We start from the raw sequence: 27,361 nt of genomic DNA, 5'->3' as shown, positions 1-27,361 counted from the left end.
GTTCCCAGCTTGCTGAGGTGAGCCAGGCCCTGATCCTGTATGAGCTGGGAAGCATCAGAATGATACCAGACCATTACAACATCCGGGAGGTGTACAGCTACACCACCAGCTGCAACCCTGTAGTGTTTGTGCTGCCCAACCATAAGCAGGACATGGAGGCATCTGAGGCTACCAAAGGTTAACACTCAACCATGGATTTTGTTATTATTAACAGCACTCAAGCCATGATTTTTTTAGTTATTAGATTTTTAAGCTCACCTGAGCTACAGTTTTTAGTCAGATATCAGCAATTGTCAGTCATCCGTCATCAATATTTTCATTCAGAATACTTCTGCTCTGATATCCCCTATTTAAGATTTTGTCCAAACTAATCAATATTTGTTCTGGGTGGATCTATTATGATTTCTCTTTCAATTCAAGAGCTTTTTTTAAAATATGGTTACCATGGCATCCATAGGCTTAAAAAGCTCAAAAACTATCAAAATCTTCTCGTCATAAACCGATTTCAAAGTAGATAACTCGGAAATGCTTTGTGGGTGACCCTGTACCAAATAAGTAAAAATTATTTTTCTTCCTAATAAAACATGGCTTCACAGGGCAGAACAGTTACACTCATAATAGGATTTAAAACTTATTTCTCTGGAATATTGCTTGGTTTACCCTCTTCCAAATTCAAAAAAATGAATTCTTTGAATGGTAAAAAAACATAACCATCATGAAATATGGCAGTTTTAGATATGATAGTTTTGGAAGCTTTTCAGTAACAATAGCTATGCATTGTGTTTAAGCTATAAAAATTGTCATGTTCAGTTTTTAGCAATGATAACAGTTTAAGAAGCTTTTAAGAATCAATTGTGTTTTAGCTGTCTTAATTTAAGATAATTATTCCTTCCTCCCAAAGGCCTGCCATACGTTAGCCCGTCCCATGAGGTAAAGCGCCTCGCCAAGGAGGTCGGCATGGAGGGCAAGGTGAAGGTCATGAACTTTGGGGTCAAAGGTCAGGTGTGTGAGGTGAAGCAGGCGGTGGAGGACTGCATTCAAACGGGCTACTGGCTCCTCATACAGAACTACCACCTGGCAGAGGAACCTGAACAGGACTTCTTTCAGCTGCTCAAGGTAGACAGGCTGAGGATTGGTTTATTTTAACCCATTGCATGCTGGGATATTTGTGGTCTGCTAAAATGTTGTCTGCTGAATTTCTTAAATGAGCATTTTCTTTTATTTTTTGCAAAGAATACTATCAGAATAGCAAACAGTTTGGATCCGGATGAGACGCCATGTTCTGTGGCATCTCATCTGGATCCAAACTGTTTGCAAAGGCCTTCAAAATTCCATTCCAGCACTGAAAGAGTTAAACATTTCTTGCACAGATATGCACTTTGACGCAATTTATTGTCCCTTAAAAAAAACTAATTAAATTGAAGACCTTTCTTACTATAGTTTTTTTAAAGGCTTCATTTCAAACCTTAAGATATTAATGTACAGCAAACAGCACAAAACCTGAACAGACTGTCAGTTACTCACAGGCTGTATGGTTTTATGCTTGCATATAGCCGTTTTCTTTTTGCTTTTGAGTGGCGTTGGGTTAAACCTAATTACACCCCTAGCATATGAAGTTTTAGTTATATTGGTATCATTTTGTCAGTGTTCTGGTAGTTTGGTTAGTCACTCAGCATAAATTGTTACAAGTATGTGGAATGAAATACTGCCACATTGCTCTAGCTATTTTATCTTTATCTTAAAATATGTATTCACCATGCCCTTTAACTAAGCCGTGAATATTGTTCCTATACCTTCGACAAAGCAGTGTGGGATTAGCTTTTTTGTACCCTACCGGTGAAACTGGAGGGGACTTATGGTTTGCGCTCTGTGTGTCAGTCAGTCAGTCTGTCTGTCCGTCACACTTTTCTGGATCCTGCGATGACTTTTAAAGTTCTTCATATTTTTTCATGAAACTTGAAACATGGATAGATGGCAATATGGAGATTATGCACGTTATTTCATTTTGTTCCTACGTCCAGAATTTTGGTTGCTATGGCAACAAAAAAAACACACAATAACATTCTGACAATGGTGGAGTTTCACCGGTTGGGGACCATATTGCTTTGCAATCTCTTGTTTAAACATTTTGTTTATCTTATAACCACTGATTTTAGCCCTTTTTCTCAATAGATACATACAGATACTATGATTCTGAGAAGAGTTGATGTCTTAGGAAGCGTGATGAGAACTCAATAGTTAAAAACATTCTGAGTTTCTGAGATCATATCCATTATCTCCTGGTGTCTAGGGGTATTGTGCTTAATTCAGTTGATGTAAAACTGAAAGTATCCAATCAGTTTTCTTACACACAAATGTCATGTTGCGCTTTTTATTGTTCCATATATAACAATAGTATTCAATTCACGGGTTTGATCTTCACTGGGGGAGCGTTAGTTAATCTTCCCCAAAGGCGCCAAGTACTGGTTTTACCAAGGAAAGGACATGAGAGCGTTTTAATAAGCATTCAGCTCTCCATGCAATTAAGCTTAAATAAATAGGTTTAATTTAATAGTTTTCAATTGTCATTTATCTATTCCGATTGCGATTATTAGGACATAGTGTACACCAAATGGCTACAGCCACAGGAGTCCGACGGCTCCACAGTGCAGGAAGACCCTGGCCCCCTTGTGGCCTACTCGCGCCAGGACAACCAGGGCTCAGAGTTCAAGGTCGCAGACACCTTCAGGCTTTGGATCACCACCCAGTCTGATATTGGCAGGCTTATACCAGGTACGAGCAAGGCTATTAACTGGCATTATGACAAATGATTTATGAATGTGTTCTTTTATTTTTTGCGGAGAAAACATAGGATTTTCTCAAAATATTTAAGGGCCTAGCTATTACTATTGGGGCCAAAGTTTTTTGGAACCCTGCTAATTTATATCTAAGTAGAAGTCTTAGGTTGAGTTTTTGATTTTTTGTAATGGAGTACTATTTTGAGGATTTTAACTACTGACATAATTATTGTGACATGGGTTAAATGTCATTTTAAAGTGATTTTGTTATGAATATAATACTTCATGTTTTGGTGTTTCAAGTCTCATTTTTACCAATGTATGCTGAGGCTTTGCCTTCTGGTTGTTTGCTTTATGCTTAGATTATAATGTGCTCTATATAATCAAAACATTTAATTGAAAAAATATATTTTCTATTCCTGTGTAAATCATTTTAGTTTTTTATTTAATTTTTATTTGGATTTTAATATTTACATAGCAGATTCTAATATTTTTTTTACTTATGCAAAAACTTGTTGCTTAATATAATGTTTTAATGACCAAATAAATTATCATCAGTTGAAGACATTGCAGTTTACTTAATTATTTCCCGCTATTAGAAACAATAAAAGTACGGTAACTCGCAGTCTGTTCAGGTTGTATGCTGTTTGCTGCTCATCAGTAACTTTGGGTTGGAAATGAAGCCTTTAAAACTTGAATTTAGTAAGAAAGGTTTTTAACCCATTTATGCCTATCGTCTAGAAATAAAGGCCTTGGCAAACAGCGTAGACCCTGATGAGACGGGTCTGCGCTGTTTGCTTTAAGGGATTTCTGTAAGAAATATTCTAAATATATAAATAAATATACTAGACATCCCTTATTTTGGAAATAAATTTATCCAATTTAGAAGGATGGAGAGTTCACTAGGCATAAATGGGTTCATTCAATTGGATTTTCCAAGGAAACACAAATGAGACCAAGTACGTATCTGAGTGGTAATGGTTTCATGTGATTTCTGCCCACGTCTAGGTGTGCTGGTACAGCATGGTATCAAGGTCACAGCAGAGAGTACGGGCAACTTCAAGTCCACACTGCAGAAGTCCTACAGATCTGTGGCATTCCTCCTCAACAACTTCCAGCTCTCACCGGATGAGGTAGGCTCATTTACATTTTAGTCAAATCATGCATATGCAAAAGGCACAGTCAGTGTTTTTCTTTTCATTCCAAGTCGCGTCCGGTAATCTGCCCCATTCCTTATTGAAAAAGTATATATTTTTCCCAAATAGGAGCTTAAAATTCCAAATGGAAGGTTTCCAACAAAAATAAATTATCTCAATATTTTGTTCAACGCCCAAAGTTCATCCTTAGTTAATATAATGCTGAAAACACTTGTATACTCAATTTTAAAGCATTTTTTAGCAAAACAACAATAATAGTAATTTCCCAATTTTACATGTTTATTTGTATAATCAAACTTTCATTTTTTTAGCATCTTTGTAAAAGTTTATGTTTTCAACTGTGTTTTTATTTTTAACTGGGTTTAATGTTGTTAGCATCTGCGTTTCATTTGACCGATGGTCAAGAATCTATATGAGTGTATTTCAAAAATAGTATACCAGGTAGTTAGTTTTTATTTGGTAATGTTGAAGCTAGGCTTCTATCTGGTAGTACTTTGATTGTGTGATATTTTGGTTGCCACAAATATAGCCCACATTAAACTCTCGGGATCAAAACAAACTTTAACATTATTGGAAGAAGATGACTGAATGTCATATCATGGTAAATATGCTTGCATTTAACATTCTATTAGGAGTTTAACACCGAAATGACAGTAAGTGTTGATTTACTTGTGTCAAGCTGTTTCTTTTCTACATATTAATGTTTTGGCACATATGTATTGTAACATAGTTTCATGTTTATTTTTATGCCCCCGAAGGAGGGCATATAGTGATCACACTGTCTATCCGTCTCACTTTGCGTTTAGGTTTCGCTTCAGATGTAACATTCATATTTGGTATGCATGTGTATATGGACAAGGCCTTTCCATACGGTCACAAATTTTGACCCCTTTGACTTTGACCTTGACCTTAGGGTCTGCGTTTAGGTTTCGAAACATGCATTTAAGTTTCGAAAAATGCTCATAACTTCTATCAAAGCGTATATCGGGGGCATATGTCATCCTATGGAGACAGCTCTTGTTTATTTCTTAAACAAATGCCTCTAACAATTTTTAACTTAAAGTATAAAAAATGAAAACTAATTTTAAAACATTCACAATAGTGAAAAAAGGAAGTTCATTACAAATTCACATGGGTACATTTCTGAAGATGATAAAAGAAACGGATGTAAAACAAGATAAAAGGAGCTGATAATTCACAACAAGTTTTTTTCTGTTTGTCAATTGTTGGAGGTTTTTCATATTTTTTGGTTCAATTTTTAAACACTTATATATTTCATGTCAATTTCTCTGTTTCAATTAAAGTCGAAGTTGAACTCTTTCCATATGAACCTTTAAAAACAGTATGCTTCTGGCTTAGTTAATTGTCCTGCAAATTAAATTAAATGTTGGAGAGGCTAAAATATAAAGGACATTCTTTCTGTGTAAGAGAAAATCATGTGTAAACTCTCAATGTTGTTTAACAAGTTTGACCTTCAAAGGGAAATACCGTAATTACTCTATGTTTTCGGACACTCTAAGTTTTCGGACACCCCCTTTTTTAGCAAAAATAATTATTTTCGTGACTCTTTATTTTCGGACACACGAGTTTTCATCCGTTATTTATGTCTCTAAGTTTTCGGACAGTATATTTTACAGCGCTATTTTACCAAATTTCGAACCTGTTTTAGATATCTAATGACACTTCGATCATGGGGTTTTACAACCAGATTAACAGCATAAAACATTGCGAGTGCATGCCTGAGGGCAATGGACCATTACATTTGCGTTATTGGGTAAATAACCTTGTAAACCGGTATTAAACAATGGTTTCGCCCGATAGCATAAGCGTTATGACAATTACCAGGGGTAGTGCCAATTAACAGTTCAATTATCTACCGCAATGGTATTACCCCTTCTCAGTAAAATATCTGTGACAAATACTAAATGTTTCAAATTGTGATGCACCCAATTACAAGTTTTACGAACAATGGAAGGTGTTTCACAACAACTATCGGATATAAACAAACAAATAATTCATAGTTTGCTTTTTTTATTGCGTTAATTACAGGTTCATACAAGCGTGTATCGGTACATTACATGCTCATTTTTGAGCTCGTTGGTCAAAGTACAACCTTGAAGTAACTTTCTGTCAAATAAATTAAGCATTTACAATTATTTAAAATGCAGTGCAAACATGTATAACTGTAATTTATACTATACGGCATGATATTTTACAAGCGCGTGCTATTACCGGTAGTCGTTGATACAATTGACGCTATTTTCGGACACTTCCATTTTCGACTCTAAGTTTTCGGACACCTGTATTTTGTTAATATTTTTCGTATCTAAGTTTTCGGACATAAAAAAATTAATTTTTTTTAAGTGTCCGAAAACATAGAGTTATTACGGTAATTAAACTTCATAGTGTCTAATTTAAAAAAATCGTCAACACTTCCAAACAAATGTATTGCTTACTGGAAATGTTACTGAAGAGTCAAATTAAGTAGTTAATACCAATAATGGTAGTAGAGAAGCAAGCATACTTACACAAACTTGACAAACACCCAAACGGGTGACCTAAAAAATAACATGAATTATTGCTTGCCAATTGATTGTTCATTGTTGTATTTCAGTCGCCGAACGAGAAGATGGGCAGGATTATGCCCCTTGCCCTTCTGCACTCCCTTCTGCTCCAGCAGTGTTACTATGGCAACAGTGTGTTCCACACCCACCACTACTGGTCCCTGACAGACCTCGCAATGGCAGTCGACATCTTTAAAAAGGTATAACCATTGCCACTCGACAGACCACGCATTTTTACCAGTTTATAGTCCCTAACAAAATCTAATTAAATTTAAGATTTTTCTTGATAGTTTCAAGTTTTAAATGCTACATGTCCAACCCTCAAATACAGATAGTAGCAAACAGCATTAAACCTGAACAACGGCAACCTGCAAGTTACTTGCAGGCTGTTTTGGTTTTATGCTGGTTGCGTATAGCCATTTTCATTTTGCTAATTCGTGGAAAAGGGATACAAGGAAAAAATAAGTGCAGTTATCAAAAAACGTATTCTTCAACCCAAACAGTTCCATTTAAGTTTTCAATTTATAATCAGAGGGTGTAATCACATGACAAACGAGATGGCGATGTCCATCTTAATTGTTTAAATGATGCTCACATTTCAGCCATATCAGAAAGAAAGTCATTAGCGTTTGTTTTGTATTAATATTTGTTCTTTATCTCTTTACTCTTTACTCGCTGCAAATTGTGTGACCTGATAAGAAATTCTGCAGCGAGTCAAGTGGAGTAATAGAGCGAATATTAATACAATGAAAACGCTAAATAACGTTCTGCCAATATGGCTAGAAAATGAGCGGCATGTTAAAAATTTATAAAAGTAATAAGTGTACGAAACGGTGAAAAAATACCTGGAGCAGCATGGACGTCGCCATCTAAGTTTGTAACGTTATTACCCCCTATGTTATTCCAAATTGTATTAAATTGTTCCACTTCTGTGATAAACTTTTTTCCTTCATTGAAGGAGTAAAAATTGTTTGAAAAATGTTAGAGAAAAAGATTAACTTTATTTTATTATTGTAGCTTAAAAAGTGTTCCTGATATTTAAGAGTGTCTAACAACTTTTTTAGCATTTTTGCTCAGTGACATGTATTGTTGTCATTAGTTATGATGAACAACAATTATGCCACCTACTTTGTATCCAAATGTGATGCTTGTTCATTTCAGGTGATGCTGAAATGCCCATCTCGTGGCAACATGCCTGGTCTGGTTGCCCAGGTTTACACTGACCACTGTGTGGACAACACGGACAAGGTAGCAGTACAGGCCCTTGTGGAGACTTTGGCAAAGTACGCTACTCTGCCTATTGATCAGGTAAGTAATGGAGTTGTAGTGTTATATCAGTGTGATATGTGGAGTTGTAGTGTTATATCAGTGTGATATGGCAAGTAATGGAGTTGTAGTGTTATATCAGTGTGATATGTGGAGTTGTAGTGTTGTATCAGTGGGATATGGCAAGTAATGGAGTTGTAGTGTTATATTGGTGTGATTATGTGGAGTTGTAGTGTTATATCAGTGTGATATGGCAAGTAATGGAGTTGTAGTGTTATATCAGAGTGATATGGCAAGTAATGGAGTTGTAGTGTTATATCAGTGTGATATGGCAAGTAATGGAGTTGTAGTGTTATATCAGTGGGATATGGCAAGTAAAAGAGTTGTAGTGTTATATCAGTGGGATATGGCAAGTAATGGAGTTGTAGTGTTATATCAGTGGGATATGGCAAGTAATGGAGTTGTAGTGTTATATTGGTGTGATTATGTGGAGTTGTAGTGTTATATCAGAGTGATATGGCAAGTAATGGAGTTGTAGTGTTATATCAGTGTGATATGGCAAGTAATGGAGTTGTAGTGTTATATCAGTGGGATATGGCAAGTAAAAGAGTTGTAGTGTTATATCAGTGGGATATGGCAAGTAATGGAGTTGTAGTGTTATATCAGTGGGATATGGCAAGTAATGGAGTTGTAGTGTTATATTGGTGTGATTATGTGGAGTTGTAGTGTTATATCAGTGTGATATGGCAAGTAATGGAGTTGTAGTGTTATATCAGAGTGATATGGCAAGTAATGGAGTTGTAGTGTTATATCAGTGTGATATGGCAAGTAATGGAGTTGTAGTGTTATATCAGTGGGATATGGCAAGTAAAAGAGTTGTAGTGTTATATCAGTGGGATATGGCAAGTAATGATATTGTAGTGTTATATCAGTGGGATATGGCAAGTAATGGAGTAGTAGTGTTATATCAGTGGGATACGGCAAGTAATGGAGTTGTAGTGTTATATCAGTGAGATATGGCAAGTAATGGAGTTGTAGTGTTATATCAGTGTGATATGGCAAGTAATGGAGTTGTAGTGTTATATCAGTGGGATATGGCAAGTAATGGAGTTGTAGTGTTATATCAGTGGGATATGGCAAGTAATGGAGTTGTAGTGTTATATCAGTGTGATATGGCAAGTAATGGAGTTGTAGTGTTATATCAGTGGGATATGGCAAGTAATGGAGTTGTAGTGTTATTTCAGTGTGATATGGCAAGTGATGGAGTTGTAGTGTTATATCAGTGTGATATGTGGGTTGTAGTGTTATATCAGTGGGATATGGCAAGTAATGGAGTTGTAGTGTTATATCAGTGGGATATGGCAAGTAATGGAGTTGTAGTGTTATCTCAGTGGGATATGGCAAGTAATGGAGTTATAGTGTTATATCAGTGGGATATGGCAAGTAATGGAGTTGTAGTGTTATATCAGTGGGATATAGCAAGTAATGTAGTTGTAGTGTTATATCAGTGCGATATGGCAAGTAATGGAGTTGTAGTGTTATATCAGTGGGATATGGCAAGTAATGGAGTTGTAGTGTTATATCAGTGGGATATGGCAAGTAATGGAGTTGTAGTGTTATATCAGTGGGATATGGCAAGTAATGGAGTTGTAGTGTTATATCTGTGAGATATTGCAAGTAATGGAGTTGAAGTGTTATATCAGTGGGATATGGCAAGTAATGGAGTTGTAGTGTTATATCAGTGGGATATGGCAAGTAATGGAGTTGTAGTGTTATATCAGTGGGATATGGCAAGTAATGGAGTTGTAGTGTTATATCAGTGGGATATGGCAAGTAATGGAGTTGTAGTGTTATATCAGTGGGATATGGCAAGTAATGGAGTTGTAGTGTTATATCAGTGTGAAATGGCAAGTAATGGAGTTTTAGTGTTATATCAGTGGGATATGGCAAGTAATGGAGTTGTAGTGTTATATCAGTGGGATATGGCAAGTAATGGAGTTGTAGTGTTATATCAGTGTGATAGGGCCAAAAATGGGTTATAATACACAATGTGTTCATTGTAAGCAGTAAAATTTGCAGACAGGCTGCATTAGGTCAGTGTGGAAAAAAAGCAGCATAAAAGCAACATAAATAGCTGCCTTGTTGAAATCTAACCCTTTTTATTATGTATGTATATTAAGCAACAAATGTTTGTTTTCATGTATTCTATTTATAATTATTACTAAGGGTAGTAAGCTTCGAAACATGTACTTAAATACCAGTTGTAGTAACGCCAAACATGGACATATATTGTCAATCACCATGCACCATAGCTATAAAATGCTTGCGAGTCTTTAGAGGCTGTATGGCTAATCTGGGACAACATTTTTGCTTCTCGACAGAAATTTGGTTTTGAAGAGACTCCCTTTTTAGAAAAAAATCCTTTTTTTTTGCTGCTTATCAGTATCTAAGGGTTGCAAATAAAACCTTTAAAACATGAATATAGATAGAAAGGTCTTTAATTAAATTTAACTTTTTAGTGGACTACAAATGCGTCAAAATACGTTTCTAAGTGGTAAAGGGTTAAACAAATGGAATCCATTACAGCTGCCTGATAAGACTGATGAGCGCCTGGTTGTGCTGCTGAAGAGGCTGCTTCACATGGATGAGGGCACATTTAATCTGAAAAGGGCCGTGGACTCCCTTGATGAGCTGGCCGCCAGGACATTTGGTCTCCCTGACGAAGCTGACCTTGAGGTCACCGCAGAAGTCAGCAGGTTAGGAGTGTTACAGTATTTCTTAGTTTTAACTGTTTAAACCTATTTATTTTAGCTTTAGGCTTAAGGAAATGCTCTCGAGTCCATTTTCTGGGTAGAACCTGTACTGGGTGTCCTGAAGGAAGATCTAGAGATTGCTCACTCTGTGGGTATCACACCCATAACTTCCCTTTCGCTAGGCCGACACCATAACCATAACAACAAGGTGACCTTCAGTAATTCTGAGTAACTAAGTAAAAGTCTGACTTGGTTTATGAACATCTGTAGTGTGGCTAAGTAAATGAAAAACTAAACTGATATGGTTTACAGGTGATTAGTTAAGGAGCTGTTACAATAATTCTTACTTTTTTGTCAAAGTTTGAATTGGTTCATGAACAACTAAAGTGTGGCTTAGTTCATGGACAGCTTCTAATATGATGGCCATAAATATCAGTACTTACATGATAAATAGCGTCTTTGACAGTTAGTTTAGGACTGGCTTAAGTTAAATTTAGTTCAGATGGGTTATGTTGAAACTGTTGCTTTGCAAGTAACAAAATATCAACTTTGTTGTTAATGGACAGTTGCATCTGAAACAAATTATTGTGTAAATATATTCACATATCTATATAAGTGATATTTAACCATACCTTTACATTCAAAAACCTTTTTGAAAGTGCAATACTGCTAACATTCAGAAATGGTATACCTAATTAGTTTTCATCACATGTTGAAAGGGATAATACTAATATCATACTAACATCTAACAGTGTACTTTTCAGTATCCAGTCCAGTAAAGTACTGGAAGGTGCATACTTATATCATACATACAAAAATCATTCTAACAACATACAAACATTTTACTAACATCATACTCACATTGTTCTAAAATCAAACTGTGTGCCGTTTCAGTATCCTGTCCAGTCAAGTATGGGAAGGTGCATACTTACATCATACAAACATCATACATACAAAAATCATTCTAACAACATACAAACATCTTACTTACATCATGCTAACATCATACAAACATCATAGTAACATCCTTCTAAAATCTAACTGTGTGCCATTTCAGTATCCTGTCACGGGACATGGTGCAGGTGATAGGGGCTCCAGAATTGTTCAGTCGGGTGACGGCCAACTACGGCAGCATGATGATAGCCCGGGAAGCCCTCATCCCCCAGTACATAGCTCTCGTTCAGGCCCTGCCCATGCTGCCAGAGACTGACCGCAACCAGTACATGCCTCTGGACGTGTTCCTTCACTACGAGGCAGAGGGGTACAGGAGACTCATCGATACCATCATGCTAGACTTGAACCTTCTGCTCCATAAGGCCCGGGGTGAGATCCTGCCCTCTCCGGAGTTGAACCAGGTCATAAACGCCATCAATAGGAACACGGTCCCTGCGTCGTGGTCTAGTGAGGGTTTCCAGACTGGCATGGGTCTGAATGGCTGGTTTAGAGAACTGGCTGTGAGGCTGAGGTACCTGAGGTCATATCTGCTGGAGGAGAGACCTGCCACGTATTGCCTGTCTGTGTTCCTCAGACCTGACCGCTTCCTGGAGGCCGTGAAGCAGACATATGCCAGGAAACAGTTCAAGAACATCGACTGCATAGAGTTCAAAGTGGAGGTCAGTACATGTAGCACATTTCTTGCTGTTCTGTACATCATTGTTCTTGCATTTAATTGTGTGGTTCTTTTTAAAGCATTTTCCTTGCTGACAATTGTGTGGTTCTTCTTTAAAGCACTTTCCTTGCTGACAAGTTTCTGGTTCTTGTTTTAAAAAATTTCTTGTGGACAAATGTGTGGTTCTTCTCTTAAGCACTTTTCTTGCTGACAAATGTGTGGCTCTTCTTTACAGCATTTTCATGCTGACAAATGTTTGATTCTTCTTTAAAGCACTTTTCTTGCTGACAAATGTGTGGTTCTTCTTTAAAGCACTTGTATTGCTGACAAATGCGTGGTTCATCTTTAAAGCATTTTCCTTGCTGACAATTGTGTGGTTCTTCTCTAAAGCACTTTTCTTACTGACAAATTTGTTGTTCTCCTTTAAAGCACTTTTCTTGCTGACAAATGTGTGGTTCTTCTTTAAAGCACTTTCTTTGCTGACAATTGTGTGGTTCTTCTTATAAGCACTTTCCTTCCTGAAAATTGTGTAGCTCTTCTTTTTTTTTAATCCTTGCTGACAAATGTGTGGTTCTACTTAAGAGCATTTTCCTTGCTGTCAAATGTGTGGTTCTTCTTCACAGCATTTACCTTGCTGACAATGGTGTGGTTCTACTTTAACTCTAAGCACTTTTCTTGCTGACAAATGTGTGGTTCTACTTTACAGCATTTTGCTTGCTGACAAATGTGTGGTTCCTCTTTAAAGCACTTTTCTTGCTGACAATTGTGTGGTTATTCTTTAAAGCACTTTTCTTGCTGACAATTGTGTGGTTATTCTTTAAAGCACTTTCCTTGTTGACAATTATGCGGTTCTTCTTTAAAGCATTTTCCTTGCTGACAATTGTGTGGTTCTACTTTAACCCTTTACCTCTTAGATATGTATTTTGAAGCATTTGTAGTCCCTTAGACTGTAAAATTTAGTTAAAGAGCTTTCTTACTAGATTCAAGTTTTAAATGCTTCATTTCCAACTCTTAGTTACTGATGAGCAGCAAACATCATACAACCTGAACAGGCTGCTAAATACTCGCAGGCTGTTCTGGTTTTATGCTAGTTGCAAAAGCCATTTTCACTTTGCTTCTTATGGGGTAAAGGGTAAAAGCATTTTCCTTGCTGTCAAATGTTTGGTTTGTCTTTAAAGCACTTTTCTTGCTGACAAGTGTGTGGATCTTCTCTAAAGCACTTTCCTTGCTGATTTGTTGTTCTTCTTTAAAGCACTTTTCTTGCTGACAATTGTGTGGTTCTTCTTTACAATATTATCTTACTGACAAGTGTGTGGTTCTTCTTTAAAGCACTTTCCTTGCTGACAAGTGTGTGGTTCTTCTTTAAAGCGCTTTTCTTGCTGACAATTGTGTGGTTCTTCTTTAAAGCACTTTTCTTGCTGACAAATTTGTTGTTCTCCTTTAAAGCACTTTTCTTGCTGACAAGTGTGTGGTTCTTCTTTAAAGCACTTTTCTTGCTGACATTTGTGTGGTTCTTCTTTAAAGCGCTTTCCTTGCTGACAATTGTGTGGTTCTTCTTTAAAGCACTTTTCTTGCTGACAAGTGTGTTGTTCTCCTTTAAAGCACTTTTCTTGCTGACAATTGTTTGGTTCTTCTTTAAAGCGCTTTTCTTGCTGACAATTGTGTGGTTCTTCTTTAAAGCACTTTTCTTGCTGACAATTGTGTTGTTCTCCTTTAAAGCACTTTTCTTGCTGACAATTGTGTGGTTCTTCTTAAAAGCACTTTTCTTGCTGACAAATTTGTTGTTCTCCTTTAAAGCACTTTTCTTGCTGACAATTGTGTGGTTCTTCTTTAAAGTACTTTTCTTGCTGACATTTGTGTGGTTCTTCTTTAAAGCGCTTTCCTTGCTGACAATTGTGTGGTTCTTCTTTAAAGCACTTTTCTTGCTGACAAGTTTGTGGTTCTTCTTTAAAGCACTTTTCTTGCTGACAAGTGTGTGGTTCTTCTTTAAAGCACTTTTCTTGCTGACAATTGTGTGGTTCTTCTTTAAAGCACTTTTCTTGCTGACAATTGTGTGGTTCTTCTTTAAAGCACTTTTATTGCTGACAAGTGTGTGGTTCTTCTTTAAAGCACTTTTCTTGCTGACAAGTGTGTGGTTCTTCTTTAAAGCGCTTTCCTTGCTGACAATTGTGTGGTTCTTCTTTACAATATTATCTTGCTGACAAGTGTGTGGTTCTTCTTTAAAGCAAATTCCTTGATGACAAGTGTGTGGTTCTTTTTTAAAGCACTTTTCTTGATGACAAGTGTGTTATTCTTCTTTAAAGCAATTTCCTTGCAAACATTTGTGTATAATCAGACAAGGCAATAAAATGTCAACCCTGATGGTCTGATATTTTTTGCAAAATGAATTTGCATTTTCTCTTCTTTTTTTCAATGTATGTAAGGAGTTATTTTAATTTTAAGCAGTGGTTATTTAAGCTTATTTTTTACAATGATAAATTATACTATAACATTGTATGATGTTTTTGCTCCATTTTTTTTGGGGGGGGGGGGGGGGCAGTGGGCTGTTCTGAGTTGCCTCCCATTGACTGATGCTCTACAAGATTGCATATAATATGCCACTGTTGTTGCTGTCAATCATGCATAACATTAAAGGTTTTTCATACACTTTCTAGTATATACGCAGGAAGATTTTATTTTTGATCCCTGGCTTATGGGAAAATATGCAATAGTGATTAACGTAAACAATATCTTTAGGAGGTTTGAGTGTGTAATTACATTGATAACATTTTTGTTGGTAAATTTGAATAAGAAAACATTTCAGATATTAGGCAGTTATGATCAATATCTTAAATTGAACATAATGTCAATTTTGTATATTTATATATTTGGATAAAGCTCTTGTCAGGCCCGTACCCAGGCCATGGGCCCAGGGGCCCGGGCCCCCCCAGCTGGCTGTCGAACTATGATTTTTTTTAAATGATCGGCCCACTGCAATTTTTTCTCTCGTGCAAGGGCCCACAGTACACTTTTCCATCAAAACAAAAGAGCAGCTATGTTTTATTGTCCCTGATAAACAAGTGGATTAGCGCTCGCCAATCGAGATAAGCCCCTAGGCAATGTTTTCTTATCGCCTTGTACACACATCCCCGATCAGTCCCCAATTGTGATCATGAATGCTTCATCTATCGATGGTTGATGTAACATGTATTTTGATTAGTGCAGAAAATGGAAGCAACTGCTACAGGAGGTTGTACAATATGGTCTGATAATTGCTGATGTAGGTTTTTTTCCTTCTTTGAGAAGGCCCTTTCCCCTAGACGTATTTTCCTCTATAAAAGTTAACTTTTTTTTTGGAAACCTTTTATTTGGGAATTTTTAGGTCCCAATATATACTTTTTACATTGAGATAGGGCCCTGAATTTGAACCGGAACAAAACACTGACGAACGTATTTAAACTTAGTATTTATCATTTTTGCAAGGAAATCACTAAAAAAGACTATGATGAGATAGTTAACATGTCTGTTGAAAAGAAAAACAGATTCATAAATTTGCCGAGCAACAGATAAGAATTTGGCAGTATTTAAAATAATTCAATGCGGGGAATCACGTGGTCAGATTTGATAAAAAAAATGGCCGCCGATTCCTCGATTCGATGGAGAAATTGAGTCTTTAAAAGTTTTCCGTCAGGAAATCGCGAAATATTCCATGAGTAACCTCCACACTCAGACCAACCAGCGGAAAACGGTTCCGGCTGGCCCTATGATAGGCGTTATCCGAATTAAAAACAAGTAAGTAATAAGGTAGATGTACCTGTTTGAAGACTCAATTTCCCATTGAATCGAGGCATCGGCGGCCATTTTTTTTATCAAATCTGACCACGTGATTCCCCGCATTGATAATTGAGTACCGAGAATTGAGTAATGTCAACCTATTAATGGCTCATTGGTGAAAAAAAGAAATTGAAACAACAAATCGATCTTATTATATAAGTTAACCTGATCCAGTTTAGAAAAATATTGTATAATTAAATTATCTGTTGCCTTGAATTTGTTTGAAAACATTAAAATATGTTAAATTGATTATTTAAGACTTTCATTATTTCCCCCAAAAATTAGGCGTTTCTCGCAATTTTTACCTTAAAAAAAGGCAAGGTCTTTCCCAAAAAATCAGAGAAAAAAAACCTGTGACGTTATTGATTTTTAGCCGGATTTTTTTCGAAAAAATCTCGGCTTATAGATTGATGTTGTCGGGCGGGCGGGGGGGCGGGCGGGCGGGCGGGGGGGCGGGCGGGCGGGCGGGGTGGCGGCGTGCTCGAAAATGTTAAAGTTCTTATTTCATGGTATAACTTTGGTATGCTTGGACCTAGAGTCTTCAAACTTGACATGAAGGTTGGCCAGGATTAACAGATGACCACTGGTCATTTCAAGGTCATTCATTTGAAGGTCAAGGTCACTGTGACCTTCAATATAAAAATGTTAAAGTTCTTATAACTTTGGTATGCTTGGACCTAGAGTCTTGAAACTTGACATGAAGGTTGGCCATAACTAGTTAGTAACCACTGGTCATTTCAAGGTCATTCATTTGAAGGTCAAGGTCACTGTGACCTTGAATGTAAAAATGTTAAAGTTCTTATTTCATGGTATAACTTTGGTATGCTTGGACCTAGAGTCTTCAAACTTGACATGAAGGTTGGCCAGGATTAACAGATGACCACTGGTCATTTCAAGGTCATTCATTTGAAGGTGAAGGTCACTGTGACCTTCAATATAAAAATGTTAAAGTTGTTATAACTTTGGTATGCTTGGACCTAGAGTCTTGAAACTTGACATGAAGGTTGGCCAGAACTAGTAAGTAACCACTGGACATTTCAAGGTCATTCATTTGAAGGTCAAGGTCACTGTGACCTTGAATGTAAAAATGTTAAAGTTGTTATAACTTTGGTATGCTTGGACCTAGAGTCTTGAAACTTGACATGAAGGTTGGCCAGAACTAGTAAGTAACCACTGGACATTTCAAGGTCATTCATTTGAAGGTCAAGGTCACTGTGACCTTGAATGTAAAAATGTTAAAGTTCTTATTTCATGTTATAACTTTGGTATGCTTGTACCTAGAGTCTTCAAACTTGAAATAAAGATTGGCCAGTACTAGAAGATGACCACTGGTCATTTCAATGTCATTCATTTGAAGGTCAAGGTCACTGTGACCTTAAATGTTAAAATGTTAAAATTGTTATAACTTTGGTATGCTTGGACATAGAGTCTTCAAACTTGACATGAAGGTTTGCAAGCACACTTAGATGACCACTGGTCATTTCAAGGTCATTCATTCTAAGGTCCTTTGAACAATATTTCAGTAATTTAAGTATTGCATTGACAAAAACACGAAAGGTACTTTCCTGTCATTTAAATCAAAAATCCGGCTTCAATGCGGTCATCTCCGACCGCGGAACTCTTGTTGAAAAAAAAAATGGTGGAAGCAATACGAGAGTTGATGTGGATAATCTTCAGTTTAAACCTGTAAGTTTCGGAAATCTAAAGCTTTTAATATTGTTGTGAATTCACACCAATGTTTAAAGCTTAAGACTTCCGAAATGTGCTGATTTACTTGTTATATTCCATTAATTCATATCACAAAACACCATTTTTATAAGCATTAAAATTCACCTTGCAAAGTGCCAAATTAAAAAAAGTATATATATAGGGAGGGAAGCCCCTCCCAAACCCTTCCCGGTTGGGCCCCCCCAGTCAAAAAATCCTGGGTACGGCCCTGGCTCTTGTTACTATCAAATAATTATCCTGCTCACTGTGAATATATTCAGATAAGTATGGTATAAATATCATTTGTATCCATCATTTGACATGAGACCAGTGATAGGTTTATGTTTATTGTTGCTTTTAGTATTAATAGTTGAAGCTCTCTTGATTCTTTCTTAGATTTCCTCAAGTTAATAATCGCTTTTTTACTGTCACCTTTATTAGAGCTAACCACATTTTATACCTATAAAGTGTTTGATTGATTATTATTGTGCAGATAAAAAAAACTCTTTTAATGATAACAACATGCTTTTTTTGAACCTGGATTGCACTTTGGCCATTTTAACAACTATTATGTTTTTATAAATATTAATTAGAACTATTGTTCATATTCTGCTGCATTTAAACAATAGTTTTGAGTAAAAACAGATACATTAAACAAAACAAATCAATACTTCAAATTACATTTTGCATCAATCTTTAGTCATATTCTTCTATTATGCAGAAATAATAATTTAAGTAGAGCACTCTACTTTGAAATTCATGGATGCAATATAGATCTTAGCAAATTGGAAGAGTGGCAATTAAGCCACTTTATGGGTTCTACTTTGCTTGCATTCTGATGGACTGAATGACTGATGTTCAACTGTTCAGGAGACAATCAGCTGGATTATGGTTGATGGTATTAACAGGTAGATAAGCAAGGGCTTCTCTCAGAACTTAATGAAGCCTTTCCACAGAATTTCCCTCCAGGAATGCAGGCAATTTTATCTTTCTGTAATTCTATCCTTTAAGCAATTACCTGCAAATGATGTACCTCAGGCCAAGCAATGCACACTCCTGGTCTTCAGGATACACAAAACAACAACAGGATAGGCTTCAATACTGCTCTTGAGATTTGATCTCGATTCTGAACATTGTTTTTAGAGCCTTTTCGGATCAAGGCCATTCTTTTATTAGTTTATGTCATATATCTTATAAGAACAGTTTATGCTTTGTTTTAGAGTTATGTTAGGATCTGCCCAACAGATAGGGTTATTAATGTCATGGAATACCATCAATTGAGCTAGAATCACCTTATTGTCATCTATATAGAAAAATTTCCGGTGGTGACAACTAAGATATCCTGAGTTTTTGTTGTTCCAGTTGATTGCTGTTAAAACAAATACAGGCACGTTTGCGCAGGCTGGTCATGAGCTAGGCTGTCCACACATGGCATAAGATCCATTTTCGCATGATGCAGCTCCATTGTTATGCTAAATCATGCACTTCCCTTCACAGCTAGTGTCAAAATGGTATATAAATGAACAGTGTCATAGAACGGTTACTGTTCCTGGAAGCCACATTGCTATCAGTGTTGCCTAAGTTACCTGTGTAGATTCTCCCTTTCATCTTGCAGCCTGCTACTTACATCAGTGTCACATGCTCTCATCTACACATATCTCCCTGTTGCCGACTTGCTCCTTCAATCATTCCCAGGGCAAAAACATCCAGTGGATACCTGTTTTACACTTCATACGTAATAAATAATTAGATGAGAAACATTTTTCTGCAGATTATCAACCGCCAGATAACCTGTATTACCAAGAACACCATAAAACACATACTTTTCAGCACAAGGTTAGAATGTGTGGCTGTGAGGACATTAGAAATTGTGTCATTTTAGTTCAAATTGAGGAATCATTGTTCTTACATATTCATTATATAGTAAGTGATGGTAATAAGCCAGAGATTGATTTGTATCAATTTCAAGAGGTTCCTGCTAAAATATTGTAAATCATATCAAGTTGCATGATTCTTAAATAAACCTGAGAAGAACTGAAGCTTGTATAAGACATTTACTATATGGTATTTTTGACAAGAACCAAATCAAACCATGAAGATGCTTTTATGGACACTTAGACAATTTTCCAATCTTTTTGCGTCTCCTGGCTTTATTTTTTGCTATCAGAATTATATAATCCTTCTTTAACTTGCAAATGATTGTGTACCAATATATGCTATTAACAAACATCAACATTTAGTTTCACATTTCAAACAGCAACTGTAAGAATATAAAATATGAATAGCTGTTAGTGCTTTATTTTGTTCCAGATTTTCATAATTATAAACTTGGGTAATTGAATTATATGTGTGCACTTACAGTGCAGAGCAATATGAGAAATCCCATCATTTCACACAATCAACCTTTGTCTGATTTTATTAGCTCACCTGGTGAAAATTAAGAACTTAATTATGGTAGTATAGTTTTAAATTATTCATTTATTTCTCGAAATCAGTAAGTCCACAAAGTTAATAGTTTGTTAAAAAATGGGAAATCAAGAATATGATGAACTTTAAATTCTGTGAGATTAAAAAATAAGCCACATCATGTGGAAATTGGTCTTTGTTCCTATACTGCCAGCATAGCTGTATATCCTTTGCACACCTGTAACGTATTAGAACATACACGTTTTTTCTCTCCTCGAAACCGGGGCGATTTTTGCAGTGAACGACTACAACGTTAAAGAACGCATACAAATTTCGTTGTTTCAAAACCTGACCCCTATTAAGCGTAGGAACCCTGACACTTTTTTTCTTGAAAAATACAAGTATCAATGTTTGTAAATGAAGCTGAAACTTAATCAAAGACAAAAAAATAAAATAAGACTGCGAAATTCGAATGTTCAATATACAGTCTGTTGACTATAAACTTGTCAAATTTAGTTTCGACCATTTATGGTTAGTAATTGAGAGTTAAAATCAATTAATATTTAAATGCTCAAAATTCATCTTAAGAAAGCAAATAAGTGGTATTTTGAAAACAATGATTTTTCTGTCATGTTTGTATAAACTTAAGAAAGTTCTGCATTTCGAATGTTAATATGACAATGTTTTGGCAAAAAAAATCAAATCATACAACAGATCATGTGTAATATTGTTTATTGATCTGTATTGATTTTTAAAAAAATACGTTTTTATATGCTACAGAGGTTTATTTGCTATTGACAAAGTTTGTAAAAAATACGTTACAGTTCTTCGTAGTATTCTCATGCACTTTATTTTTCAGTTGTATAAAAGCGTAAAAATACGGTAGAAACCGCTATGGGGCAACCCTTTCTAAAACAAATTATTACGTTTTTAAGCAGATAATTGTATGACGATAAACAACTGTGATGGGTAAATACGTATTTTAGGCCTAGTTTTCATTGTGAACTGTAAAATGTATTTTTTTTTAAACTCGAAAATCCGTTGCAGTATTTAAAATTGTGAAAAACGTGCACGTTTAACAACATTGTAGGTGTTACCTTTAAAAAAAGCCCCGGTTCTGAGAAAAAAATTTGTATACGTTTCAATGCGCTACAGCGTTTTGCTGCAAAAATAGACCAGGTGCCTAAAGGATATAACAGACCAGCCTGCACCATTGCTCAATCTGGTCAGGACCTACGCTGTCTGCTATGAATTCACTTGGGTTTCGTGGTCTCATTAGGGGACAAAATAGCCTCAGAACAGATTGCGCAGGCTGGGCTAGAGATATGCTTGTAGCATATGGCAAAAGACCCTTTTTTGTATGAGGTGGGTCAAACTATAATGACTATCAAAGGCTGAAAATATCATTCTTAAGTTTCATATTTATAATATTGTATTTTCCTGTAAATCAAAGGCATTACATATTTTATAATGCAAAAGCTAAAGCAGGTATAGTTGTGAACATAATAATGAATTGTCAAAATCAAGGTTAAATGTTGCAGCTAAGCTGGTAAATGCTTGTGCAGCATGGTTTTGCTGTTGTTCTCTCAGAGCTGTTTCCCTGCTGAGTCAGACAGGTGGTTTGAGCATTTATGACTAGCACTGTCATGGAATTGTTTACATCAGAAACATTGTTATTTGGCGCAGACATATTTATCTGATGACTAGTAATATCATTCTCATTATGCAATCCTGTCTTCATACTTGATAAATTTGTTGTTGTGCTTGTTTTTGTTTTTTGGGATTCTTTATATCAAGTTAATTAAGTAACATTTCTTACATAGAACATTCAGAGATAAATATTCATGCTGATTGGATATATAAGTTGTTTTATTTCTTGTATAAATTCCTTACCTGTATATATACCTGCAATATGGAGATAATGCACGTCATTTCATTTTGTTCCTACGTCAAGAAAATGGTTGCTAGGGCAAAAAATAGACTAGAAATATAGCTGAAAATGGTGGATCCTGTGATAACTTTAAAAGTTCTTCATATTTTTTCATGAAACTTGAAACTTGGATAGATGGCAAAATGGAGATTATGCATGTCATTTCATTTTGTTCTTACGTCAAGAATTCTTGTTGCTATGGCAACAAATAAACTCCAAATATTGCTGAAAATGGTGGATCCTGCGTAGGTAGGGGACTTTTATTGCTTAACAATAATCTTGTTTTACTGTGTTCTGGGAAAACTGGGCTGAATACATTTGTGTCAAGTGTCAATGCAGTCTGCACAGGCTTATCACGGACAACTTACCCCTTTTATGGAATCTTTTGTTGAAAGGAAGCCTCTTCGAACCAAAAATCTAGTTGGGTCAGAAAGGGTAATCCCTGATAAGCATGCTAGGATGTCAGTTCTTTTCCTTCAGGCTGTCAAGCGGTCATATTTTTTCCTACTATTTCCTACTTTTTCATCAGGATCCTACTTTTTCCTATTTTTTTACCAAATCTTCCTACTATTCCTACTTTTTAATTTTCAATGGAGAATTTTTTTTTTAAGAGTTAATTTAGTAAACTTGCAGGATGAATGAATCTATGGCATGACTGTATCCCTGTTAATGTGCATTCATCTAGATGAGACCTGACAACCCATGCTGACTGTCTGCTAGCACCTCTTCAGGAGCATAAATATTTATTTCTTATGTAACTTTTAAAATTATTGACAAGTTTTTTTTGGAAGTAACAATAGTGCCTTGTTTACTTCCTTAGCATTTGTACACTGCAGACTTCACTACCTTACACAGTTCCCAGTGATGCAAGAGCTGAGGGAACCCATTGTTTATTCCAGTTTTATTTCGTTTCCATTGACAACAATTTGACCAAACCTTATGCATGTTTACATGATATTGCTGTTTGGAATGTAGAGATATAGAGATACATGTATTGTATGAGTGGTTATGTAATATGGAATTTATTACACAAGTTATTGGAAAAAAGATAAAACTGATGCTTTGCCGAGTTTTCATCATTTACAAATTTAATGTAATAAATTCTGTATTACATGACAACGGATATGATGTTCTATTGATATCATAGGTACATCATGTTTAGTAATTAAAGATAAATGCACAGAGCCTAAATGCCCTGATACATTTTTATGCTCCCGGTAGGGTGGCATATTGCAGTTGTACTGTCAGTCCGTTTGTCTGTCTGTCTGTGTGTGTGTGTCCGTCCGAAAACTTTAATATGGGCCATAACTTTTGCAATATTGAAGATAGCAACTTGATATTTGGCATGCATGTGTATCTCATGAAGCTGAACATTTTGAGTGGTGAAAGGTGAAGGTCATCCTTCAAGGTCAAAAGTTAAAAAATACAATCCAAGGGAAGTAATAAGCTTTAAAAGGGAGATAATTTCTAAACCTGCCAAATGATATATTGAAATTTTATTTCAAAGCTGCGCAATAGTGGGCATTGTGTCCAGGTCGAACCTCAAAGACCTCGTGAAGAGGCCGGTAGGACCTGTAAATAAACTCTGATTAAAAAAAAAAAAAAAAAAAAAAAAAGGGCATTGTGTTTCGGACAAACACAATTCTTGTCTAATGATGCCATTGCTAGTGAGGTAACTTCAAGGTGTTAAAGCGAAGTATTAAAATTATTAAACGGCATTATTACACTCCCGCAAAGTCATCAATAATGTAAAAGCCATTATTTGAAACTGGAATAAACAATGTAGTGCAACTGTTTCATTGCCCAATCAATGCTGTCATAAAAGATGTCAGGTGATAAGGTCCTATCTCCAGTTGCATAATCTGCTCTGCAATGACCAGTCATTTTGAATGTAACTTAAGTCATTATAACTGCACCCTATTGTCAATTTAAAGGTTTCACAATGTAGCTGTAGCAGAGCATTTACACTGCTTTATATACTAGTATTAATCTTGTACAACAAGTTGGTGTATCACTAAATAAATTTGGTCTTCTGCTTAAGGATATAACATGCACAATATAATTACCATTTTTATATCGATACACAGAAGACCTCTAACCACTTATTTGATGATACACCAAAATGAACAGCATCTAATTACATGTATACTTCTTTATCAGGGTAGCTTTGCTTGAAACTTAATAATCATAGATACACTATAAGTGCTAAAATTCCTAGTGGGAAAACAAAGTTTAACCCTTCATGGATGGAGAAGTTGGACAACAGTGGAAAAACACTGGGATCATGGTGCAAGAGAGATACCGGCAATGAGTTTGCAAGATATTGTACTGTCTGAATGAAGTCCATCTTGTAGTAATTCTGGTGCTAATCAACTTATAAGTCATGCAGATGGATAAAAACACAAGGAAAACATGAAATACATGCATGATAATTCACAAAAGCGTTTGTTTGGAAGTGCCCAAAAGCCAAGCAGCTCTCAGGGTTGTGGGGATAAATCTATCTGTATGCAAGTACATCCATCACACAAGGAACAGGTACAAAAGGCTGAAATCTTCTGGGCCCTTAAGGTAGCTTCAAGTGGGTATCCATACAGAACATGTGATGGCACTCCGGCTCTGTTTCAAGCTATGTTTCCTGGACCTGTGTCTAAAAAATAAGTATTATGTATTCCTACTTTTGAGGGAAAAGTTCCTACTTTTTCCTACTTTTTTCCTACTTTTCTTGCAAAAGTAGTTCCTATTTTTTCCTACTTTTTGAAAAAAGGTCACTTGACAGCCTGTTCCTTGTTTGACCTGGACATGAAGAAAGCCATGATATTTTGTAAGATTCTGGGGGCATAAAAACATATTTACACATTGTCAAGCTCAATTGCTGGATATAAGTTGACGTGTTGGCACCATGGAAGGTACTTACTAAGATCTGTAATAGATTGCACGATTGCACTTCATTCTTGAGAAGGAAGGGATAATCAGTCTGGACAGTAGTGGTTCTCTCATATGTATGTACAGCCTCCCTGGCTCAGTTGTCTGCTAGTGTCTGACAATCTCTCCACATTCCTTTGTGCTATCCAGCCAGTTATGGTCATCTTTGAACTCTTTCAGGATCTTTAGATCTCCCCTAAAGACATCAAGTACTGGCTCTATCCAGGAAACAGACTCGAGAGTGTTTCAATAAGCCTCTAGGCTTTCAATACAATGGAGCTAAAATAAATAGTTTTAACCATTTCCCCCATAAGAAGCAAAGTGAAAATGGCTTTTGCAAACAGCATAAAACCAGAACTGCCTGTGAGTAACTCGCACACTGTTCAGGTTTTATGCTGTTGGCTGCTCATCAGTATCTAAGGGTTGGAACTGAAACTTGCGTTTAGTAAGAAAGGATTTCAATAAAATTTAACTTTTTAAGGGACTACAAATGAGTAAAATAACGTATCTAAGTGGTAAAGGGTTAAACTAACTAGTTCATGAACTCAAGTCTAATTGTTAAACCGTTGTATCTGCTAACCTTTCCTCCATGAGATACATTAGATCAGCTCTCACCTGATTGCCATGCCAATACATGTCCTTGGACCAGTTAAGCTTATAATGAGTGATTAGTACAATCTGTTGTGGATAATAATGAGGCAGTAATGAATCTGTTATAATTATGCTGTCTTAATGGGGTGTTGGCATTTAGAGTATCCACTGTGAAAACTTTGCATACTTAATTAGTGATTAATAATTGCTGGTAATATTCAATGCTGGCAGTGTATATATTATCATCTTGTGCTAAACATGCTGTTAATCATATTCAGTTTATGACTACATTCATCTCATTCTAAAGAGTTCATCAGCATACCATCTCATAGATAATACAACACTTGTTTTCTGTTAACAAGACTTGCAGTGGTATATTGGTAAATTAGCTTTAGACCTGGAAGATATTAAGATTTTGTTAGTGACATACTGTTGGTATTTCTTTCTCGATGTTTTTTTTAAAACCAAGTCTTTCTATTTAAATAGCACTGAACTGATATAAATACTTAAATTGTCCAGATATAATTGTTCTGGATTTAAAAAAAATGTTTTAATAACTGCAATTTAATTGATATTATTTGGATACATTATTTTTTCCTGCTCTATGACTTTTCATGGCACAAATTATTTAACGCTGTAAGACTTAGATACGTATTTTGACGCATCTGTAGTCCCTAAAAAAATATTTGATTTAAGACCATTCTTACTAGATTCAAGTTTTTAACCAGGTTTTCCGAAGGAGAAAACTGGTTATTAGATTGGTGAATGTCTGCAGGCGGGTGGAACAAGCTTGTCCGGGTCATAACTTTGTCGTTTATTGTTTATTATTCTCTGAGGTCAAGGTCACACTTTGAGTTCAAAGGTAAAAAATGGCAATAATTGAGCTTGTCCCGGCCATAACGATGTCATTCATTGTGAGATTTTAAAATCATTTGGCACATTTGTTCAACATCATAGGACGGTGTGTCGCACGAAAGAATTACGTCAATATCTCAAAGGTCAAGGTTGCCACGACTAAAAATAGATTTATTTTTAAACAAAGGGGGTTAATTATAAACAATCAGTTCAGTTTGAGTTGTCTCCCTTTAACACATTTTTTTTTTCAAATTGAAAACCTGGTTTTGTGACAATTTTGTCCCTTGTTAAGGCTACAATGCCAACACTTAGATACTGATGAGCAGCAAACAGCATAAAACCTGAACAGACTGCAAGTTACTCCCAGGCTGTTCTGGTTTTATGCTGTTTGCATAAAGTCATTTTCATGTTGCTTTTAATTAGTGGGGAAAGGGTTAAAGGGGCCTTTTTACCTTTTGTTAAATTGACAAAATTAAAAAAAAATGTTTCAGATTCGCAAATTTTCGCTTTAGTCGTGATATTTGTGAGGAAACAGTAATACTGAATATTACCATGCTCTAAAATATCCATTATATGCATCTTTTAATGATTTAAAAACCTTAAAATAATTAAGCGTTGAAACGCGAAATGATTGAATAATTTGGAGAGTTTTGTTGTTTTTGTGAGATTTTTGTAATACTACGATAGCTTATATAAAGTATAAAATACATCATTCATTGTGTGAGTACAGATGGCCGATGGTCTAAGCGATATATTTTTACTCCTGGGGTCAGCGGTTCGAGCCCAGTTGAGGGTTACTTTTTTATTTAATTTTATTCTTGTTTTTAACTGGAGCTTTTTAGATCCAATGTTTACATTTATCAATATAAAGCATTTAATGACAAACTTCAATACATGCCAAAATCTGTGAAAAGGCTCCTTCAATTTGGAAATTTATTTTGTAATTGCAGTTTTTAAGTTCCTACATTTTTATGCTTTAATATGTAATAATGTTCAAGATAATAACTCAGA

At 35.8% G+C, this 27,361-nt stretch overlaps 1 protein-coding gene across 1 annotated transcript in view; it reads left to right on the top strand.

The window, feature by feature from the left end:
- LOC127854491 (dynein axonemal heavy chain 6-like) overlaps positions 1 to 27,361 on the top strand; it is a 62,467-nt gene that overhangs the window by 25,475 nt on the left and 9,631 nt on the right. Inside the window, exons 17-24 of the mRNA XM_052389555.1 lie at positions 9 to 177; positions 902 to 1,116; positions 2,595 to 2,772; positions 3,786 to 3,910; positions 6,549 to 6,698; positions 7,660 to 7,806; positions 10,351 to 10,520; positions 11,575 to 12,130. Coding sequence (XP_052245515.1) covers positions 9 to 177; positions 902 to 1,116; positions 2,595 to 2,772; positions 3,786 to 3,910; positions 6,549 to 6,698; positions 7,660 to 7,806; positions 10,351 to 10,520; positions 11,575 to 12,130 — 1,710 coding nt within the window. The remainder of the gene's footprint in view (positions 1 to 8; positions 178 to 901; positions 1,117 to 2,594; positions 2,773 to 3,785; positions 3,911 to 6,548; positions 6,699 to 7,659; positions 7,807 to 10,350; positions 10,521 to 11,574; positions 12,131 to 27,361) is intronic.

This window comes from Dreissena polymorpha, chromosome 13, assembly GCF_020536995.1.
Source record: "Dreissena polymorpha isolate Duluth1 chromosome 13, UMN_Dpol_1.0, whole genome shotgun sequence".
NCBI lineage: Eukaryota > Metazoa > Mollusca > Bivalvia > Myida > Dreissenidae > Dreissena > Dreissena polymorpha.
Note: the sequence above shows the minus strand (reverse complement) of the source record. Positions and strands in the feature narration are given on the sequence as shown.